Raw genomic sequence first — 23,952 nt, forward strand, 5'->3', positions numbered from 1 at the left:
TCGCTATGTTGCCCAGGCTAGTGTCCAACTCCTGGCCTCAAGTGATCCTCCCACTTAAGCCTCCCAAAATGTTGAGACTACAGGCATGAGCCACCTGGTAAGCATTTAAACAGTTTCTTAGTTTTTGCAACAAAACAATGCAGCTGTGAATATTGTTTATCCGTCTTTATGTAGAAATAATCGTGTCTTTGTGCATGGGTGTGAAAGGTAAATTCTAGAAGTGAAATTGTTGAGGCAAAAGACACACACACTTATAATTTACTAGCTATAGCCAAATTGCCCTCCAAGCAGTTGTACCAATTTGTACTTTCAGCAGCAACGAATAAGAGTTCTTATTTCCCCATATTGTCTGTCACCAGTGCATTATCAAAAAAATTTTTTGTAGTTTCCAAATTTAATATGTGAAAAAAAAATCTAATTTTATTGGAGTTTTTAAGGGCATTTCTTTGGTTATAAGTGGGGTTGAGTGTCCTTTTATATATTATAGAACCATTTGTATTTTCTGTGAAGTGTTTGCTCATGGTGTTTATTCCTTTGGGATATTATCCTTTATCCTTTTGGGATAGTAGAATATTTCTTATCAATTCATAAAATTCTTTTTTTATTTAGAAAATTAGCCCTTTGTCTATCATATATCTTGGAAAGTTTTCCCTACAAGTTTATCATTTGATTTTTGTCTGTTTGTTTATGATACTTTTTGGCAAACAGAAAGTTACAATTTTATGTGCTCAAATGTAATGTTTTCTTTTATGGCCTTCTCTGAGATCATAAAAAAATTATGAATTTCTTCTAGTATTTTATGATTTTTTAAATTTTACATTTATTTAGGTGATTTATTTGGAATTTATTTTGGTATAGGAGTGAGACAGGGGTTCAATTTTTTCCCCAATTGGCTTGCTAACTGTCTCAATAAGCTGCACTTTGTCCTTAATACAAACCACAGCAACATTTGCACAAATGTGAAAATGTCTTTATTTGATCTATACAGAAGATTTACTATCTCCTTGATCATTAAGACAAGAAAATTGGGTCAAGACCATTTCATAAGAAATATAATTTGTGGGTGCAATCCAAGATAGAGTCTGACCACACTTGGCAATTGTGTCTGCTCCCTCCCTCTTTGTCAAATGAGACATTCCTGGGAGACACCTGAAGTCTAAAACCACATTGTAAATCCCAGGTCTTGAATGGAGTTCAAGATATAGAGCCCAAATCAGGAGAGCTGGGAAACCAGGAAAGCAGAGAACAAGTGCTAGACCAATAGCTGGGCAGAAGTTGGGGGTGGGGAGCAGGTGCAAAGGGAGGCATGAGGCCTGAGCATTTGGAGAGAGCAGATCCTTTGCAAGACGAAAGGTTGGGGGAGGCTGCATTTCTAAGCAGCCTCAAAGCAGTTCTCGGTGGGAGGATGGACTTCCGACTAAGCTTTCACTTCCAAAAGAAGGAGGGGCCAGGAATCCTAATAGCTAGTAAAAGGTAGCCAAGGCCTTAGAAATGTGGGCCGAAATAAGCTTTCTGACATAATTAAAGTAAATATTGGGATTAGCTTAAAAATAAAATTATGTACCTCTACTAAATCACACCTGAATGTAATCGTGGATAAATTGGTAAGCTGGTTCATTCCTCTTCAACAAACTTTTATTGAGTAATGTTGGGCACTGTGCAGAACTCTACGAAACAGAGAGAAAAATAAAGCACAGGTTCCTGCCCTCCAGGTGCTTATCTAGTTGGGATACAAGTAGATCAATGACAAGGACAAGACAGTGATGACGTACTCTGAGAGGTCACAGAGCTGAGAAGTTCTTCATAGAGTCTGCTAGAGTACAAGGTGATCAAGCACTGCATGCTGTTGAAAATCCTTATTCTCTTTCTGAGTAGGTTAAGCTAAAGTTTCTTTCAGAATTATGATTAACGCTACTTCACTTCTAGTCTCTCATAAGCTTTCATGGTGTCTTTTCGCCAGGAATCTGAGGAGATCCAGTGACCGTTAGCCTCGCAGAGATTCTTAACCTGAGGTACAGGGATAGGTTTCAGAGTGTCCATGAGCCTCTTAAAATTGGATGCAAATTGTGTGGGTGTGCTTTTCTTCTAGGAATTGGGCCATAGATTTTGTTAGCGGTCTCAAAGCAGCCGGGCTCAGTGGCATGCCTGTAATACCAGCAATTCTGAAGTAGGATTGCTTGAGTTTGAAGTTAGCCTGGGCAACATAGTGAGACCCCAGCTCAAAAACAAAACAAGAAAAGAATCTCAAAGGAGTCTGTGACCCCAGGATGATCAAAAAATCGGTGACTTTGATTTTCCTCAACCTAACTGAGGATCTTTTATCTTAAAAATGTTTTTTAAAAACATTCTAATTTGTTTTTAACCTAGACATTTATTTAGTTCCACTACCTGGCCCCCCTTAAGCCTCTGTCCTTCATCCTTTCTCCAGATTCCTCTCTCCCTATCCAGAAATAGGAATAATAGTGGGCATCAACCTCCTCTTTACTTCCCTTTTTTATGATTATTTGGCAAGCCCATAATTAACCCCATATAGGCAACCCTACACTTAACTGTAATAATGTGATATCATCAATCAGAGTTGGAAATGCACATTCCTAAGACGATCTCTCATGTTTTCAGTCAAGTTTTTGGTTTGGAATGCTCAGTTCAAAACTCCAGTTTAACACACATTTATTTAGTGAATACTTTCTATATGTAGGACATCACACTCCACGCAGAGGGAGAGAGGAGGGGAACACGACATACAGATGAATTAGACCCAGTTCCTGCTTTCATGGAGATGAGCCATTTTGGAAAATGCATGAAGTGCCATGTGAATTCAAAGAGGAGGGATTACCTTCCTAAGGAGAATGCAGAAAAACAGTCCAAAAGACACTGTAGGTGCGCAGTATTTCATATCACTGACAATGCTGTAGACTTGTTTACCCTCCATTTTCACATCTTCAAAATAAAGTGCTGGGCCTAGAAGCTGACACTTGAACAGAAAAAATTTAAAAATAAGCATAGGAGAAAAATTAGCCTTTGTCATAGAATGACATAGAAAGAGAGTAGAAGCAACTAGTACAAGGAAAGTTGTGCAAGAACATAGAGCAGTAAAGGAGATAGAACATGATTAATTGAATAAATATAAGAAATTTTGAAAGCTGATAGCAATTAATAGAGAATATTATTATCAATGGAAAAAAAGGCCAAACGCTGTAAAATAATTTTAAAGAGATTTATTCTGAGCCATATTTGAGGATCATGACCCGGAGCCACGCCCAAGAGGCCTTGAGCAAGTGGACTTGCTGTGGCTGGGTTACAGTTTGGTTTTTATACATTTCAGGGAGACACGGGTTACAGGTAAAGTCATAAATCAATACGTGGGACTCATACATTGGTTTGGCCTGAAAAGGTGGGCCATCTTGAAGCGGGGGCTTGCAGGTTATAGGTGGGTTTAAAGATTCTTTGGCTTGTAATTGGTTAAAGACATGAAGCTTTGTCTAAAGGCTTGGAATGTTTTAACATAGTTGCTATTTATCAGAGATAAGCCACTGGACATAGATTTGTTGTGTAAATTGAGGACCTGCAGGTTTGTCTTGCATATCCTTAGGCTTGTTAATGGATTACAAAGGATGTCCCCAAGAAGGGAGAGGGGCTTGATGAGGCATGTCTGACCTCCCTCCTCCTGGCAGGCAATTTAGTTTTAGGATATTCCTTTGGCCACGAGGGGGGTCCATTCAGTCAGCCGGTGGGGGGTGAGCCTTAAAATTTTATTTTAGTTCACATTACCATCATTTCTATCATATTATTATTTTTAAATCTGGCTTTTTAACCCATGGCAATGTGAATATTTTCCTAAACTTTAAGAAATTAAAAAAAAATGTTTTGCGAGAAATATGTACAGACTGTAAGGGTTTTTCTAAAATGTAGATTGAGGGGTGGGTGTATATACACTTTTCTTCTTGCTAAATCACGTAACCAAGCATCTACTACTAATATGAGTCACACCTGAAATTTGTGGAGTGCTTTTAGATCAATGCTTACAAAGCAGTTTTACATTCATTATAAATCCTGCACAGTGCAATAACATGGCTATTAATTTTCTTACTCTATATTCTTAGGATGAACCAGCACCTGCCAAATTTTTGAGACAGCTCACGGCTTAGAGGAAGGCTCATCTAAATAAAGGCCAGCTAAAGTGACATTGCAGGGATTTAATCCTTCTCTGGCTGCCCGTGTGACCAGAAGGCTGATTTGCAAGTTTCTTCTTTCCTGGGGTCCAGATTATTAGGTCTCCAGGGCTCTGCAGCTTGACAGCAAGAGAAGCAAAAAATGAAGGTCAGAGAAAAGCACCGGAGACAGGGCCTCGGGGGCCTCCGAGGGGCTTTTACACGCCGGAGTGCAGGATCCCCCAGCCATCAAGGGAAATAGCACACTGGAGCCTTTATCCCGGGGCACAGCCACCTCCCGCAGAGCATCAGGCTGCACGTCGTTGGGCCACAGAGTTCCTGGGATCCCATCAGGGACCTGGCTACGGTGACTGGATGTGTGCCTCATCGTGCAGTTCGAGCCGCAAGTTCAACGTGAGGGAAGGCGGAAAATGTCCCGAGTGAGCCGGGCGGCTTTGGCTTTCGGCCGGGCCGGGCCGCGCGCCTGTCGCTGAGGCCCGGGAGGCTGCTCGGCAGCGTCCGCCCGGCCGTCCCCGGCTCGCGCCCCGCACCCCCCGGGCCTCCCGCGGCCCTTGGCGACCTGCCCTCGACCTGCGGCTCTCGGCTGAGATGGAGACGTGAGCCCGCGGGGGACGATGACTGCAGTGTGCGCGAATGGAGGCGGCCTGGTGACCCCCCACTACGCCAGGTGGGATCGGCGCGACAGCGTAGAAAGTGGCTGTCAGACGGAGTGCGGCAGGGAGGGTGAGGAGGGACGGCCCCAGCTGCTGACGCCCTTTGAGAAGCTGACCCGGGACATGTCCCACGATGAGAAGGTGGTGAGGGAGATCACACTGGGAAAACGGATAGGTTTCTACCGAATTCGAGGGGAAATCGGAAGCGGAAACTTTTCCCAAGTCAAGCTCGGAATTCATTCCCTAACCAAAGGTAGGATCTGACTTCCCAGGGGCCATCATCCCCTGCGGAATTGGAACCTAGTCTAGGGGCGGGGTTAGGGGGCCAGGGCCAGGGAAGCAAGTAAAGTGACCTCAGCTGAGCCCCTGCTAGCCTGAGCCCTGTGCCAGCTGCCTTCCAGTCATCTCAGTTAATTTTCACAGTCACCGTGTGAGATCAGTCTTTTTATTTCCGTTTTGCAGTTAGGGAAACTGAGATCCAAAGAAGTTAAATGTGGCTTCAGCAATTCAGTCTTAGATGTTTTTGAGTCCAAAACCACTCCCATACTACCATGCATATAAACCCCCTCAAACATGAGGGGACTCTGCCTTCTCCAGTGAAGCCTTCAAGAAAGCACAGTGGAGTCTGGCTTGGTTCCAAGGCAACTCATATCCCAAGCCCATTCTTACAGCTTCTGTATATATTTGTACGTCAGTAACAACGGCACAGAGTGGCACAGGAGACTTCCTGAGGCCTAGTGTTTCTGGATAGCAGAGTCCAGTTTCCCCTTCTAACCAGAGGCTGCTACTTCTGTAATATTTGGGAGAAAGGGATTTGATCTCAGGACCTTTCCTGAGTCAGTCAGCCTGTCCTTGTTCTCACTGTTGTGTGGCTCCTCACCCCACGCTTGATTGGCTACAGTTCACTCTGGGATTCTGAATGAGCAGTGCCCACCACTCTGGAGGAACTGTATGGAGAGCCCAGCACCCCTTTGCTGCTCCAACCCCATTGTGGGCACTTCCCCAAGGTACCTCTAACTTAGCTGAAGCGTGGAGATTATCATAAGGGAGTTACAGAACTGGAAAAGAACACTCGCAACTCAGCATAATTTAAAGCCCTATCCTCTCCCAAGAATCCCTTACTGACATTTTCTCTCCTTGGACCCACCCTGCCACCATGTATACAAGGTCTCTCTTTTATTATATTAGAGTTGTCTTTTGTTTTCTTCTCCAACCACCAATCCCATGCCCCTCCAATCCCTGTGCTTGGCCCCATACACATGCACACATACACACATCACCCCTCACCCCTCTCTGCCCCACATACACACTCCCAAGTCACCGGAGTTCTAAGTCCCCTTCCATCTTGTTCTGAAGCCTGAGTGTCTGGATTCACGTCTTCACATCTTGGCTACTCTACTTATCTGGGTAAATTAAAGTACTTCTCTCTGAGCCTCAGATTCTTCTTTTATAAAATACAGCCAATAAGAGCGCTTACTCCATAGGGTTTTGTAAGGGATAATGCACAGGTGCTCAATAAATGTTAGTTATTGCTGTTTTGCAGAGTTGCTTTAGCCTTGTCTTGCCTTTGTATAACCAAAGATCAACTAAATTATCTTTATCAACAAAAATTCCCATCCATCCCATACACAAACCGAGATCAATTCTGCTGCCTTTCCCTGCTGCCATAGATTCTGACTGCACATTAAAATTACTTGGGAAGGTGTAAAAAAAAAAAAAAAAAGATGCCCAGAATCCACCCTTAGAACTTTCGATATACTTGGTCTGGAGTGAGACTAGGCATGGGTATGATTTAAAAACTCTTCAGGTGATTCTAATGGACATGCAGATCTAAGAAACACTTGCCTACAGCAGTTTGGATATACTGCAGGTCACTTTTAAAATAACAAATTTTTGGTATTTGCCACAAATGGATAATCCAGGTATCATTTATATTTTAAAATCAATCATGAGATATTGTGTCAGGTTTGCATGCTACCTTTAACTTTCAAATTTCATTTCACTTGGGATAATAGTCACTTATTATTCATTTAGGCCAATAATAGAAGTACTAAATTAGGCCTTGGGGGATATAAAGATGAAATAGATACAGCCTCCACCCTCAAGGAGGATAAGTGAGAAGACATATACAAATGAGTACAGTACAAACAAGAATTTGAAAAACATAGAGGAAAAAAGCTGTGGGTTTAAAGGAAGGAGACTCTTCCATTTTAGAAATATTGTGGAAGGCTTTAAGTGGAGATAGAATTTGAGCTACACCTCAAGCAGGGATAGGATTTTGGATAGGCAATGATTATAGGACAGAGAAGGGCTAGAAGTTTAGTTAGAAGAAGAAAGTGAGCAAAAGCATAAACATGGGGAAATGATATGTAGTATAGTTTCCCTAAATGCCAGGAGAGTTGGGAAAAAGAACTGGAAAACCAAGTTGAGGCTGAATCATGGTGGACTTTCAACATTAGCCCAAGGAGCTTGGATTGTTTTTCTTAATGATGACGAATTATCAGGATTTTTGTGATTAAAACAAGGCTTGTGGCAGATTAACCCAACAGTGGTGAGAATGAAGATTGGGAAAAGACAGTCACAGGAGGTAGGGAGATGACAGGAAGCGATGGTGACAGTCCAGCCAGTGGAGGGGAGGTGCTGAGTTAGGATGGTAGCAGTCAAAATAGAAAAGAGGAGCTGAGTTAACAAAGAGAAGAATCTAGACAGTTGGTGTATTAGGGTTCTCCAGAGAAACAACACCAACATGTGTAGATATATGGGGGGAGAGAGAGAGAGAGAGAGAGATTTGTCATAAGGAATTGGCTCACACAATTATGGAGGCTGAGAAGTCCCAAGATCTGCAGTCAGCAAGCTGGAGACCCCAGAGAGCCACTGGTGTAGTTCTAGTCCAAAAGCCAGCAGGCTCAGGAGCCAAGAAGCACCAGTGTTTCAGTTTGAGTCTGAAGGCTGAAGAAGACCAATGTCGCAGCTTAAAGCAGTAATGCAGAAGGAGCTCCCTCTTAGTCTTTTTGTTCTGTGCAGGTCTGCAACTGCTTGGATGAGGCCCATCTACATTGGGGAGGACATTCTGCTTTACTCAGTCTACTGATTCAATGTTAATCTCTTCCAGAAACATCCTCACAGACACACTCAGAAAAATGTTTTGACCAAATGTCTGGGCAGCACATTGCCCTGTCAAGGGACAAACAAAATTAGCCATCACAGTTGGTTATTGATTGGATTCGGAAATGAAGATGAAAGGATGGACAAAGGCAATAAATTTGTCTTACTTGACTCTGTGAACCAAAAAAAGAGTGATGCCTTTAAAAGAAATAGGGAAGTTTAGGGAAAGAGCAGACTTAGGAGGGAAAATGATGAGTGAAAACACTGATGTCCTGGAGGAGCTGTCTACTGGGCAGTTGCATGCTCCAGTCAGGGACAGGGGTGTGAGGTCAGACAGGGGTCCGTCCACATTGAAGTGATTGTGAAAGAGATGGCAACCACCAAGGGGGATGGTGGAGAAAGGTGATGAGCACCCTTTTTATACCTAAATACTATTTTACATCCTGGCTGACATTTTTTTTTTTTAAGACAGAGTCTCACTCTGTTGCCCAGGCTAGAGTGCCATGGCATCAGCCTATAGCTCACAGCAACCTCAAACTCCTGGGCTCAAGTGATCCTTCTGCCTCAGCCTCCTGAGTAGCTGAAACTACAGGCATGCGCCACCATGCCCGGCTAATTTTTTCTATATATTTTTAGTTGTCCAGCTAATTTCTTTCTATTTTTAGTAGAGATGGAGTCTTGCTCTTGCTCAGGCTGGTCTTGAACTCCTGAGCTCAAATGATCTTCCCACCTTGGCCTCGCAGAGTGCTAGGATTACAGGTGTGAGCCACTGTGCCCGGCTCCTGGTTGACATTTTATGTATACATAAGCATGCATATGTATATGGAGTGGTTTTAAATATGCCAATAGGATCATTCATTCTTGCTCCATGAAAACTATGATTTTTCAATGTCATTAAATATAGGTATTTTCCAATGTTAATGTATATGTGTGTATGTATATTTATATCTATCTACTTTCAAAAAGATACATCATCTTTTAAACAGCATATAGTGTTTCATTATATAGCTACAGCATAAATTATTTAACCTAATCTCCACTGATTAATATTTGGATCATTTCTAAAGTTTTGCTGTTATTTATAATGCTACAAAGATTATCCTTTTCTATACTTGTATGATTTTTCTCAGCAAATATTCCTAGAAGTTAGCTCTCTTCTTGATCAAAGAGCATGCACTGAAAAATTTTAATATACAGTGCCAGACTGAAGGGGCAGCTTTTAAATTTTTACTCATAAAAGTAGATCTAGATCTGTAACTCAAATCTCATTGGGACAGATGTTGCTTTTCAGTGGTCTAGAGCAAGAATGGAAGACAAAGATAAAACACATATGGAGATGAAGGACCAGAAATTGAGACAGAAGACTTGATTTAGAAAGGCACAGGAGAAGTTGGGTAAAGCCAGACCAAGAATTCAGAAAACAGTGTCAAATGCTGCAGAAGGGTCACGGAAGCTAAAGTCTTAGTAAAGGCTACTGGATGTGGCCAACTTTGAGCAGTTTCATATGAGTGTGTGTTCTGATGTTAGATTCCAATAGAGAGGAAGCAGGATGGGGCAGTGGAAAGAACACCTGACTTATTTGGTCCTCAGTTGCCTCAGCCATAAAATAGAGATAATGATTCTTATCTTAGAATTGTTGGAAAAATTACAAATAACATGTAAAGCACAAGACACATAGTAGCCACCTAGTGAACGGTAGCTATCATTGGTACAACTTTATTTTTTACTTAAACTTATTTCAAAAGGAAATGTAATATTATTACAGTAATGAAAAACCAACATGACTTGCTGTGAATAGAAAGGTAATGGTAAAAAATAAACCCAGTGCATTAACAGTTTTAGAGGAAAATTACCAAGTAATAGTAAGTAATTTTAAAAACATGCTAACAACCAATCTCAGACTTTCTCTTTGCCTTAATTAGGAGAATTGAAATGGGAATAATGTTTTTTATGCCATGATTCAGTGCTATTTAAGGCTGTTTCCATGTGCCAAAATCATTTCTGCCTCATGAGTGTTAAAGGTTTCACTTTGGGAAACACTGACATTGTCTAGTCTTCCTGTGTTTTATAAATGAGGAACTAGAGGCACACAAGTGGCTGTCCCAAGGTTTAGAACCAGTTTACAGGAATTCACAGGAAAGGGGCGTATTCAGTACATACAGGGAAATCTACGGACGCACAGCAGGGAAGTAGGGCCAGGTGTCCTGATGTTACTCTTGCCATCTCCTTAGCTTTCTCTCGGGCCCATGGTTTCTCATTTCTACTTCCCTTGATGAATCTGTTCAATCTTTCTACTTCTTTCTGTAGAGTGGCTTTCTATGCTTAATCATCAGAAGGCACATCGTGGCCAGGAATGGTTACTGCCAGCCCCGCTTGTCCATAACCTCTCAGCTTTATCACCCGTCTCCATCCCACTAATTTCATTCTATTTCAGTTCAAGTTTTAGAGAGAGAATATGTCTGCTCACTAGCCAGCTGGCAATGAGCCATCTCTGAGTCAAGGGCATGCCGTTGTCAGTGAGCTGTCTCCCTGAGGGTCACGCGGCCCACTGCTCTCTCTGCAGAGCCCGAGGTTCAAAGAAGTGTCTCTGAGAAAGGAGAGTAGAGAGGGCAGCCAATTGACGGACATATCTACCACAGAGACATTAACCGGCTAAGCAGAGAAATCTCTACAGGCCAGGAGCAAGAACGTGCCCAATGCTGTAGATAGGCTACCATGTGAAAAGACAGAAAGAAAAGGTATAATCATAATATACCATACCATACCATAAATAACAATGGGTATTTGTATAGTGACTGACTTCTTGAGTTCCAAACGTTTTTTGTCTGTTGTGTGACAAAATTAACTTCATACTGGTTCCCCTGAGTTTCAGAGAACATGGCACTTTCCTGCTGGGGAGATGGGTGCCTTGTGTGGCCTCATTGACATGCTCTCCTCTTGTCTCTTCTGCTACAGAATAGCCCTGTTGTCAAAGAGACAGTCTCACAGCCTGGTTCTGGGATGGATGGTATGTGCAAAAGAGGGCAGGAAAGTGGGTAGTGGTTTGTACAAATACAGACTCCCATACAAAGCCAACTTGTCCAGAATTGTCATCAGGTTTTCTAGGAAATATGAACAGTCTGGAAAAGATAATGGAGGAGATTCCTAAGAAAGCAAAGAGTCTTCAGTGCCAGGGAAAGCTCCCAGGACAGTAGTTTAAAAAAAAAAAAAGACACCTGCTCCTCTGTTTCTCTAAAAGGTGGCTCCAGTATGGGGCCCTGCTGGCTGGGGTTTATTTTTATAGCTAACAGCTTAGATTTCCTCGAGCCCTGCAAGTTGATAGGGCAGGCTGAGAGCCATCATGAACCCTCTTTTAGGATGATTGGAAATTTCTCAAAAGAGATGATGCACTCAGCTTCTGAATATTTTATGTCCCATCTATTGTCACAAACAGAAGTAGAAGAGGCGGCGGGTGTGTGTGCTTTCCTCTATGGCTGCCCCTTCTGACCTCTTCCTCCCTCTCACTCTAGTCTAATGTTTCTAGGATCCTTTCTTCTTCTCTCTCACTTTATTTATTTATTAGTTCATTCATTTCTTTTTTAAAAAAAATAATAACCGGCCTGGCGCGGTGGCTCACGCCTGTAATCCTAGCACTCTGGGAGGCCAAGGCAGGTGGATCGCTCGAGGTCAGGAGTTCGAGACCAGCCTGAGCAAGAGCGAGACCCCATCTCTACTAAAAATAGAAATAAATTATCTGGCCAACTAAAAATATATATACAAAAAATTAGCCGGGCATGGTGGCGCATGCCTGTAGTCCCAGCTACTCAGGAGGCTGAGGCAGGAGGATCGCTTAAGCCCAGGAGTTTGAGGTTGCTGTGAGCTAGGCTGACGCCACGGCACTCACTCTAGCCTGGGCAACAGAGCGAGACTCTGTCTCAAAAAAAAAAAAAAATAATAATAATAATAACCATCTCCTGAGCACATGCTTTGTTCCAGTTCTTCCAAAGATGAGTAAGATACACTTCTTCCCTGTGATAGGAACTCACAGCCATTTGTCACAGAGTAAGGCACCAAGGGTGTGCCCCGCTGTGTCTGCTGGAATCGGGGAAGGATCTATTGAGCAAGAAAGGCTTGCAATGGGTCTTGAGGTTTGAGGAGAAATTTTACAGGACACAGGGGAAAGAGACTTCCAGGAAGAGCGATAGGATATAAAGAATATGGAAGTATGAACCAGTGAGCGAGGGTATTTGGAGATTTAAAAGTAATTCAGTGAAGCTAGAGCATCGGGTACACCCTCAGAGTAGTGGGAGGGAAAGAAGGTGGGTGATGTAGGCAGGGGCTTGATCATGGAAAATCCTCTTGTATATTTGGATTTTGTCATTTAGTTATTGGGAGTTATGGAAGAGCTTTACACAAGTCATTAATAACAGTGATTAAATATAATTTGATTTCAGTGAGGAAGATGAAGTTGAGGAGTCATAAGAGTCAAGGAAGTCAGAAAAAAAATATTAGTCTAATGGTGAATGATGATGTCCATCTCCACTAAGGAAGTGGCAGTGAGGATGGAGAGAAGGGGATGCACTTGAAAAATGTTTTGTGATATTAGGAAACCTTGTGATCAATAGGACGGGTGAGAGCAGGAAGGGACAGGGAGAGGAAGAATTGAAGATGATTCCCAGTTTCCAGGGTTAATGACTTACTAGTGAATAGTAAATTACAGAAGAAATATTAATAGATTTGAAAGTAAAGATTTAGAAGCACTGACTTGGAGGTACATGGAACTCATAAAATGGATGTGTCTAACAGCCCTCTTGGAGCCCAAGAGAAAGTATGACAGAGAAGTAAAGATTTGGGGCTTAATAAAAGCCTGGGTATAGTGAAAATCTAATTATAAGCTCCTTGGTGTCAGATATTGTATCATATTGATTCTTAGAGTTCCCCTACACGTGTTATACATAATACACACTTGATAAATATTTGGCAAATTAAGTTAGTATACTAACTTCTCAGAGGTGAGGGAAGAGATATTAGAGGGAGCAACGCATGGTGGTACCTTCTGGTAGGTGCTCTATGCTGTGATCTCTCCGGAGGGGAACTAACTCAGTTTGTAGTAGAGCTTACTAAAGAATGACCCTTAGTTTTAAAAAAGTGATCCCCCGTCTTGAATACATTCATTAAAATAGCAGTTTAACATTGCATTTTCTTACTTTAAAAACCGTTAGTAGCTTTGGGGAATCTACCCTAAAAATAAGTCCTTATATCAGAAATACTATAACTACTGTAAGTGTTATTCATAGTGTCAAGATTGTGTAATAACTTATAGGCGCTGACGATACAGGAGTGGTCAAATAGATTAAAGCTATATAATGGACAGAAGGCCACATGGCCATCAGAAAGCATGGTTATGAAGACTGTACATGGAAGATGAGTGGGACATATGAGTAAGTGAAACGGCCAGGTACAAAATTGAGCGTACACTGTGATGATGATACCCTGGGTTCTTGTGAGGATTGAATGAGATCATTCATTCAACAAATATTTGTTAAGCACCTACTGTATAACAGACACTATTCTAGGGACTAGTGATACAGCACTGAACAAAACAAACAGCAATCTCTGTCCTTATGGAGCTTAGATTGTAGTGCGGGAGACAGACAAAAATAAGTTTGTAAAATATTAATCATGTCATGTAGTGATAAGTGATAAGAAAGAAAATGGAGCAGGAGGGGACATAGGAAGCATCGAGGGCTATAGTTTTTAGATAAGTTAGCGAGGGACAGCCTGACTGACAGGTGATAATTGACCTGAAAGAAACGAGGGAACCTGCTACAAAGCAGGTACATGGGGGAAACCATCAAGCGGAAGGCACAGCAAGCATGAGAGTGCCCAGAGGGGAGGTGCCTCCGGTATTCTCAAAACAGCCAAGGGGGACAAGGGCAGAGAGTAGCAGGAACCAGATGGTGGAGGGCCAAGCGTGCCAAAGTGAAGAATCTGGCTTGTCCTAGCAGTGAAGCAGGAGCCATTTGAGGGAGCAGGGAGTGACATGATCTGGCTTAAGCTTTAACAGGATCACTCTGGCTGCTCTGTTGAAAATAGACTGCAGGAGGCAGAAAAAGAGAGATCAGTTAGGAGCCTCTTGCAATAACCCAGGCACGCGGTAATGGTGGCCTGGAGCAGGAAAGTAGTAATGGAATGTGGAAAAGTGGCTGGAGTTTGGCTATATTTAAAAGGCTGACAAGGCCAGGCGCGGTGGCTCACGCCTGTAATCCTAGCACTCTGGGAGGCCGAGGCGGGTGGATCGCTCGAGGTCAGGAGTTCAAGACCAGCCTGAGCAAGAGCGAGACCCCGTCTCTACTAAAAATAGAAAGAAATTATCTGGCCAACTAAAATATATATATAGAAAAAATTAGCCGGGCATGGTGGCGCATGCCTGTAGTCCCAGCTACTCGGGAGGCTGAGGCAGTAGGATCGCTTGAGCTCAGGAGTTTGAGGTTGCTGTGAGCTAGGCTGACGCCACGGCACTCACTCTAGCCCGGGCAACAGAGTGAGACTCTGTCTCAAAAAAAATAAAATAAAATAAAATAAAATAAAATAAAATAAAAGGCTGACAATAACAGGATTTGCTAACATATTGAAAATGGAATATAACAGAGAAAAATTAAATACTCAAAGGTTTTTGACCCAGGCAAGCACAAGAATAAGTTTACACTTACCGAAAGGGGGAAGATTGTAGAAGGAGCAGGTCTGGGCCAGGGGAGATGAAGAGCTCGGTATTGAGCCTGTTGTGTCTGACATGCCTGTTACACATCTGTGACACTGCAGAGCAGTTGCTGTTGGTGCCCCACCCGCGTCTCCTTGGACCTTAGCATTTCAGCACAGGCCTTACCTTCAACTGCCGGCGTCTTCATCTCTCTGCTCTGGGCTTTCTCTAGCTGCTGGAGCCTGCTCTGCCTGCATGCACGGTAGGCCAGAAATATACAGCTCCCAGGAGAGGCCAACAACCAGTTACTGGCAGGGGGTGACACACAAGTACCAGCTCTCTCACGCTCCTCATGACGAAACGCAAGCACAACTCTTAGCAGGATTCACCGGAGGCTTCCTTAGTAACACACCCCTTTCCTTTCCTTTCCCATCCCACTTCCTCATTATTCCTCTACTCGTGTTTCCTGGGATCACCTCCTTCGTAAACTACTTGCACCTGAGTCCCTGCCTCAGGCTCTGCTTCTGGCAGAACCCAAATTAGCACAACACCCAAGTGGGCGGGTGTATTTCTGTATCTGGAATCACCAAGGAAGTGTCATAGAGAGGAGGTCTAAGAGCTAAGGTTCAGGTATCCAATATCTGGGGGCTAGGGAGATGAAAAGGACACAGAGAAGGAGGCTTAGAAGAAGTGACAAGAGGAAGAAACCCAAGAGTATGTGTTGCCCTAGAAACCAAGTGATAAGGGTGTTTTTGGGGATGAAGCCTGAGAACTGCCTATTGGTTTTAGCAATTTGGAGGTCATGGGTGACCCAGAGGAGAGCATTTTTAGCAGCATTATCTCTTGTTCAAGAGATAATGAGGGGAGAATTGGAGACAGTGAGATAGAACAAGCTCTTTAACGGAGTTTTACCATAAAGGGAATGAGAGAAAGGGGTCTGGTGCTGGAGAGGGAAGTGGGGTCAAGAGAGGGTTTCTGGTGATATTTTAGAAAGATTTTTTTGATGTTTAACATATATTCACACACAAAAAGTGTGAAAATCATAGGCATGCAGAGCAATGAATTTTCCAAATGGAAAAGACCTGTGTAACCATCATCAAGATCAAGAGAACATTTCCAGTGTTCAGACCCTCTTCCTGCCCCCCACCCCCCTTCACTGCATCCTCAGGTGTAACCACTATCCTGACCTCTAACATCATAAATTGCTGTGTTAAACTTTACTTAAATGGGATCATACAGTATGTGTTCTTTCATCTTATTTCATTTGCCCAATATTAAGTTTGTGAATACCATCCACATTATTTTATGTATTTTAGATGCTTCCTGCTCATTGCTATATAGTCATCCATTGTATGAATATACCACAATTTATTTATCCATTCAACGGTTGGTGGCATGGATAGTTTCCAGTTTGGGGCCAATATGAATAATGCTGCTGTGAACATTCTAGTATAAGTCTTTTGGTAAACATATGTAATGCATTTTTATGGGGAAGATTTTTTTTAAAACATGGGTAAACAGCATGAATGTGTGCTGATGGAAATGATCCAGCAGAAAAGGAAAATCAATGATGCAGGAAAGAAGGAAAAATTTTTAGGAGGCTGTTCTTTAGTGGATGAAAATGGATGGAATCTATTCAACATGTAACAGAGTCTTAGCTAGGCCTTAGGAAGGGGCAGGGACTTTTTCTCCAAAGTAACAGGAAGGAATACAGTATTTATGGGCACAGATTAAGGTAAATTGGAAGACGTGGTAGGAAGAACTTGAGGAAATTATCTTCTATTGCTTTCTTTATGCAATAAAGTAGGAAACAAGGTCACCAGCTATGAGTGAGGGGTAGGAGAGAAGGTATCAGAGAGTTAATGAGAGGAAGGAAGCCATGAAAGAGGTATATAAAAGTTTACGAGGGTCACTGGACTAGGGAAAGATTGTATGTCTGCCAGGAGCTTTAAAGGCCCACCAGAGATTAGTGATCGTAAATCAAAAGTGAGACAAGCCATCACGTTCAACCGCAAGGGTGTAGGACTAGAGTAGGCAGGGAGCTGGACTGAACCAGGGTCCTGGTTTAGCTGAGTGAACATAACAATGTGGGAGACGGGGAGGGGAACTGAGGGAGTGTACAAAACCCTGATGACAATAGTGAAATACTCCTCCAGTGAATGCCACCATCCTCCCAGCTGCTCAGCCCAGAAACCTTGGCTTCTTCCTCAACCCCTAAAAGCCAAACACCAAGTCCTATTGATTTTGCCTGCTACATATCTAATCCTCATTGGATTAAACCTCTGTAATTTGTCTCCAAGCTTATATCGTTTCCCCCACAGCAGTCGAAGGCAATGTTTTAGAAATTGCAAGCCTGATCACATAACTCCCTGCTTACAACCTTCCAGGGGCTTCTCACTGCTGTAATGTGAGGTCCAGAAAATGACTCGCAAGACCTTGGCCCTGGCTGCCTCTCCAGCCTCCTTTGCCTTATGTTTTCCTTCATTCTTGTGTGCCAGCTGCGCTGTCTGATCTCAATCCCTCAAAGGCACTTATCTCAAAAGTAGGGTGCACGTACCCCAGGGGGCGCCCAAGATGATTTGCTAGAATGAGGGGAAAAATATTAGAACTTCCATTTATATTTGTTTGTGATTTATTTTATTATTTATTTTTTAGTGATGGGGTCTTGCTCTGTTGCCCAGGCTGGAGCGCAATGGCACAATCATAGCTTACTGAGGCCTCAATATCCTGGGCTTGAGTGATTCTCGCATCTCAGCCTCCCAGATAGCCGGGATTACAGGCATATGCCACCACACCCAGCTAATTTTAAAAAATTTATTGTAGAGATGGGGTCTTGCTATGTTGCTTAAGCTGGCCTAAGTCTCAAACACCTGGCCTCAAGCAATCCTCCTGTCTTGGCCTCCCAAAGTGCTGGGATTATAGATGTTAGCTGCCACACCTGGCCTCTATGATTATATATATTGAAAATGTATATATTAGTGGTACATGCACATAATTTATAAATAAATATGCACATGAGAGTAATGCTTAAAAATGTTCTATTGATAAAGGCAGCCAATCACAAAAGGTTGTACTCCATAACTCTAAGGTATCAGGTCATTCCTCGAGATTTTCTCTCTTACGCATTCCTACTTTTAAAACCTCTCCCTAATTTTCTCCAGCTTACTCTTAGGGTCCAGAGAAAGTGTCTAAAATCTTCCCTGACCCCAGACTAGGGAAACATCGCCCTGTTTTATACCTCCATTGCCCCTGGCACATTCTCCCCACACCCACGGTGTCTGATACTGTCTATCCGCCCCTCCAGATCTGTTCTCCACCCGTCTTCGTTCTGCTCTCAGCCCAGACTGCATCGTGTCTCCTTAGTCTTTGGGGTTCCAATTGGCTTTGGTCTCTAGGGAGCCCTCGCAGGGTATCAAAGGAAGACGGGGCCCTGATCTCTATTTCCACAGCCCCTCGCTGTAAGGTTGACTCGGGCCAGCCCTGTGTCCAGAAGGAAGTCTCAGCTCCTCTGAGGCAGCTTTCCCGACACAACACTCTCTTTCTAGGTTCTAATATCTGCTCGCTCCCCTTGTCCCCGTGGTCCTTGGACATATTTTGCTTGGTCTGATTTAGGTTTGAAAATTTGAATTAGTTACTGATACTTAATAATTGGAAGATTTTACATAAAATTTCAGATATCCGGCTTCTCTTGAAAAAAAAAAAAATCAGGAGATTTGACAATACTGAGCCGACATTCCAAATAGTGACATATGTGGTGTTGAGTAGCAGTTGCCCCTCACATGGGGTCAAATGCTCCTCAGGACGCCACTGTCCCCCCTAACTCCCTATTGCTTCCAATAACCTTGCTTTGCTAAAACCACCCTGGCCTCTCGAGACATTTGTGTTTGTGAGTCCAGGTTGGAAGAGTGTGTTGCCCACTAGGTAGGACCTGCGTCAGACTCCTCATCAGATTTGGAGAAAGGAGAGGTTGACCTCTCCAATCTGTCTACTTTTCTCTCTCTCCCCTGCCACCACTAAGAGTCCTCCCTCTGGGGTTCCTATAACCCCTCCAAAACCACCACCTGCTCTCAGCTTGCTGCTCTTCCCACGCTGCAGCCAAAGTGGTTTTTCTCAAATGGGGATCAGACTATAGCCCTCTCCCTTAAAACCTTGTTATGTTTTCCCATTACTCTAAAGATAAAGGCTGCATTCCCTACAACAACCTCCAAGGCTCCGGCTTCTCTGGCCCCTGCCCACCCCCACAGGCTGATTTGGGGCCACCCCTCCTCCCTGTGTGTTTCCAGCACAGGGGCTCCTCTCAGGTCTTCAGGCACACACCTGACGTCTCACCCGAGTCCTGCACACATGCCAAGCCCGCAGGCCCAGTGTGGGGCCTGTGTCCTCACTTCCTGGTCACAGCGCAGTGTCCTTACACAGGGAGGCCTTTCCATTCTCTACCTGTGTCCCTTCCCAATAGGTAGGACTTTCTTCAAAGTCTGTCTCTCTCATTGGACTGTGAGGATAGTGCTTGTCTTTTTCACTGCGTGGTGCATAGTAGGTACTCACTGAAAATTTGTTGCAAGAGTAGATTTAGAGACCTCGTTCTCCACGGAATAGCAGTTTCTACCACTTAGTGACAATGTGGACTATCAGGGATTTTAAAATATTTAATATGATTATACATTGTGTTATGCGGCCTGGCTGTAACTGCACACAAAGTCTGGCAATCGAGGCACCTAAGGCACAGAGTTTAAGGAAGCATTCATCTTCACACCTCTCCTGCCACACTCTAGTCCTGGGCCTGGGAGGGAAGCCCTTGCTCAGAACCACAAAACGAAAAGAGAAAAACAAAATTAGGATTGTACTAAAGGGAGCTTTGTCACGGCAACCTGACACCGGCCACCTCAACCACGCACCACGTGAGGAACGGTGGCCGCAGGGGGGAGGGGCAGAGGAGTGTAATGAGCACCTTAACGGACGTATGAGTCGGTGATGGGGAGAACCGAGGAGAAGCCGCGGGCTCTTCTACAGGCAATACACAAAATCAAAGGGTGGAATTCATTATTCTTGCCCTTAAAATAACTCACCCAACATTGATCGGGTGTCAAGGAGATGTGGGGGGGAGGGGATGGGTGTGTACATACATAATGAGTGTGATGCGCACTGTCTAGGGGATGGACACGTTTGAAGCTCTGACTGGGGGGAGGGGCAAGGGCAATATACGTAACCTAAACTTTTGTACCCCCACAATATGCTGAAAAAAGAATTAAAAAAAAAACAAACCTCACCCAATGAGCTACACAAAACTGAAGTTTCTATTTCAGGTAAATAGCTGAAGGGATTCTTAACCCTAAAGACTGAAAAGTAGAAAAGATGTAACCAGGGAAGAAGAATGCCCAAGGATGAGGAGTGCCATTGGAGGTCCATTTGCCGGGGCCGGTTGCCCCCCGAGATTATCCAAACCCTGATCCCTCCTCCATGCTCAGTATTGCCTCCCCCAGAGGAGGCACTGGCCACATCAGACACCAGTGAACCCTGCCTCTTTCCATGCCAGAAGCCTTAATGACCTACTTTAATACACCAATAACACTCCTATTTTAACCTAGTGCCATCTATCTTCATGCCAGTAACCACTGTGGCAAAGTTCTTCAAAGCAGTTGTTTTGTAAATAGGTCAAACAGGTACTCTGTGATCCCATTCTGTTTACTTGCCTAATAACTTCTTTCTTTTCTATTAATAATATTAAGTCTGGTCTACGGCCATACCACTGTGAATGTGCCTGATCTCATCTAACAGAAAGTCTGGCCTAGTTTGAACCAAAAAAATAGATGATGTGTTAAAGTCGAGATTCATTCATTTTGTAATATTAACAATTTTCTAATATTAATCATTTTCATTACACAAGTAGTCTATATTCATTGTAGAAAAAACAGAAAATATGGATGAGCAAAACAAAATTTAAAGGAAGACCATCTGTGATTCCCCAATTAAAAAATAACTATCTATTCTAAACATTTTGGTGAATATCCTGCCAGATTTTTTCCACACAAATGTGTATTTGTATTTTTACTCACTTGTACATTGCACATCTTTTCATATCAATAAATAGAGATCAACATCATCATTTTTGATAGCTACATGGCATAGCATTATAAAATTATATAAACATACCTTATATGAACCATTTCTCTTGCTGGATACTTAAGCTTTTCTCAATATCACAGAAGTCTTCTTACACATATATCCTTGTACATGTGTCAGATTTCTTAAGATTAGTTGTCAAAAGTGAAATGACTGGGTCACAGGGTGCAACCATTTTTAAGGATTTCGACACATAATACCAAAATACAATCCAGAACTATCTGTACCTTTTAATCCTCCCACCAGCAGCATATTGCAGTACCAATTTCCTCATGCCCTCACCAGCACTGTCAGCACCGAGTTCTGGTGTGCCGTGTACATGACATTGTATGCCAGGCACTGACGAAGTCCAATAAAAGAGTCCACGCTGGGAAGGAAGCCAGAGAGGGAGAGAGATGAGGGAGTCGACATTGACAGGCCATCGTGCTGAGAGTGCAGTACATTGATTGCAGCACTCTGAAGGTACAGCATCTGGATGTCACAATCATCCTAGAACAGGTGTCACAGAAGGCTCCCTAGATAGGTTAATTCTGAGGCTATTCTTGAAAGATCATCAAGAGATAACTGAGCAAAGAATAGGGAAAGAACAATGGAGAGAATGATCCAGGTAGAGGAAAGGTCCCAGGCATGAGTGTTCACTACCTTTTCAGGGAACAACAAAAAGTTCTGTAATGGTTGGACTAAAGGATGCATGGGGAGTTGGGGATGGTGGACAGGGATGATGGACAATGAGGCTGATCAAGAAGGACTCTCTGGGTTGAGCGAAAGAGCTTTAACTTTATCTGGAAAACTCCCGGGGGAGGCAGGATTTGGCATCAAAACCTGTATGTGGAAGACTCGGTGCTTATCCAAGGGAAGAGCACGGGCACTAAACTCAAGAATTGCTTTGTCATTACCACTGATGCACCCTATGAACTTGGAAACAGCCACTCAACCTCTGTGTCTAGTACAATAAAGGGGCTGATTCAAGTCCCTTCCAGTTCTAAATATCTATTCTCCCATGAATTCTGGCACATCCTTTGACTTTTTTTTTTTTTTTTCCAGAAAAGGTGGCCATTAAGATCCTGGACAAGACCAAGTTAGACCAGAAAACCCAAAGGCTACTATCCCGTGAAATCTCCAGCATGGAAAAACTGCACCATCCCAACATCATCCGCCTTTATGAAGTCGTGGAGACCTTATCCAAGCTCCATTTGGTGATGGAGTATGCGGGGGGTGGGGAGCTCTTTGGGAAAATTAACACTGAAGGGAAGCTCTCTGAACCAGAAAGCAAGCTCATCTTCTCCCAGATCGTGTCTGCCGTGAAGCACATGGTGAGCAGGGCTGGGGAATGAGAGTCATACTCCTGTTCGACCCGCATTGGGAGTGTGGGACTTTAGTTTGCCATCACTAAAGCATCCCAGAGGGTTGTAGTCCTACAAGAGCAAAGAGTATTCCCTTCTGTGAGAGTCAGGGGTCTGTCTGGGATCATGCTCCTTGCCGCTGAAGCAACATCCGGGGATCTCCGGTTATACAGCTGCCTCCTGGCTTCTGCGGAAGTTGGCAGGAGTCGCTGGGTGCAGCCACCGAACATCCCCCACTCCCCAGCCACACTCATTTCTCCAGCCTTATATTCTACTACCCAGGTAGCTGGCTCTTCACTGCTTCTTGGCTTTGCCTTCCTAACTCTACCTAGGATGCCTTCTCGCCTCTTATCATGTCTCACGTTCTAAATCCCATCCACACCTCATGACTGGCTCAGTTGTCTCTCTCTGTGAAACTTTCTTCTTGCCCTCAGTGAGCTCCCTAGCTCTTACTGCCTCTGTGTCTAGATTAACACTTGATTATGTCATTCTTATTTTAGTTCTTTGATAATGTCTTTAGATAAGTCTGGACTCCTAAAGCACACTCCCTAGTTCTTCCAAGAACTGGCTGTTTTGTGACCTCTGTTTTCTTGGCCATGTTGCTGGGCACACAGGAGGAACTTGACTTGCAGACCTGACTCCCACTTTTACTATCACGTTAGAGCAAAATTTGTGGCCACACTCTTTTCCCAGACCCCAGTTGAATGGGTCTGTCCAACTGCCGTAAAAGAGACACTTGTCTGGGGTCTGTATTAGTTGAGAGGCAGTTTCTAGTTCATTCCTCTGCCTGGATGGTTATGGGGGCAAAACAGGGATTGGTGAACTCCTGGACAAAGAATTTGCAGGGGATTTAGTGACCCAGAGGGAGGGAGAGGAGGAGGAAAAAGAAGTGAGGCAGAGAGAAGAACTTGCTTGTAAGGGTGGTGGGTGTTTCAGACCTGTAGTATATCACCAGTCATCATTTAGGTGGCTCTGTGCTGCGGTGAACTTTCCCAAGGCCGAGGAATAAGCCCATTCCAAGTAATAGAACAGATGGACGATGAGTCTTCCACATTCTCCTTGGAGTAGTAGTCTGGTGGGAGACCAGCAGTCGAGGGTACAGATGTTAGTCCTTGAAAACTCTACATCCTGCCGTTTCTCACAGTTCTCTGGTCTCTGTAAAGAGAAAATATGAATCATGCACAGATCCAAATTTCATTGAGTTTGTTTATGTGCCAAGACTGTGCTAAGCCCTGTTGATACAGCATCGTGTATAGTTCTCATTACAGCGGTATGAGGTGGCTATCAGTATCACATTTTACAGAGATGAAAGCTGACTCACAGCGCATGGCTGGTAGAGTTGAACTTAGAACTGATGCGGCTGTCAGGCCCCAAAGCTGGGATTCTTATCCAGGAGGCCCATGATGAAAAGTGACATGAAGCCATTTCTTAAGCACCCTTGGGACTCACTATGTCAAGGGTCCTCAGAATATTGTCATTCTGGATTTAGAATGCAAGTGTGGGAGGGGACAGGTGCCCACAACACACTGGAACCTTGTTGCTAGAACCTGACCAAGTGCAGCTTCCTCCCTTCTACTGAATTCTATAAAGGTAAAGGAGTCCACCCAAAAAATCATGGCTGGAACATTGTGGGAGGGCTTTAAGCCTTCCTGGTCTTGGCCCCCATCAAGAGATCCCTCAGCCAGAAAAACTCACATGTGACCTAACAACGAAGGATCACTGTTTCATTGTGCTTCTGCAGGTATAGTTTCGTAAGATCTGAGATTTATTTCTGGCACTAATTTTTGCGTCCACATGTGTGGAACAGATTCCTACCCTCATCCCACAGCAGTATAGAACTTTTGGTCTGTTTGGGGGGTGTGGGCATTACATTGGACTGA

General features: G+C 43.6%; 1 protein-coding gene across 3 annotated transcripts in view; it reads left to right on the forward strand.

Annotated features, from left to right (window-relative positions):
• NIM1K (NIM1 serine/threonine protein kinase) overlaps window positions 1-23,952 on the forward strand; it is a 59,232-nt gene that overhangs the window by 34,265 nt on the left and 1,015 nt on the right. The window contains exons 1-3 of one of the 3 annotated variants that reach the window (XM_045565914.1): window positions 79-97; window positions 4,104-5,078; window positions 21,774-22,042. In XM_045565914.1, the coding sequence (XP_045421870.1) occupies window positions 4,787-5,078; window positions 21,774-22,042 (561 nt within the window). In that variant the 5' untranslated portion in view covers window positions 79-97; window positions 4,104-4,786. Of the gene's footprint in view, window positions 1-78; window positions 98-2,818; window positions 2,881-4,103; window positions 5,079-21,773; window positions 22,043-23,952 lie in introns of those variants that run through there. The other 2 variants (XM_045565916.1, XM_045565915.1) reach the window with 2 other exon arrangements.

This window comes from Lemur catta, chromosome 12 (assembly GCF_020740605.2).
Source record: "Lemur catta isolate mLemCat1 chromosome 12, mLemCat1.pri, whole genome shotgun sequence".
NCBI classification, from domain to species: domain Eukaryota; kingdom Metazoa; phylum Chordata; class Mammalia; order Primates; family Lemuridae; genus Lemur; species Lemur catta.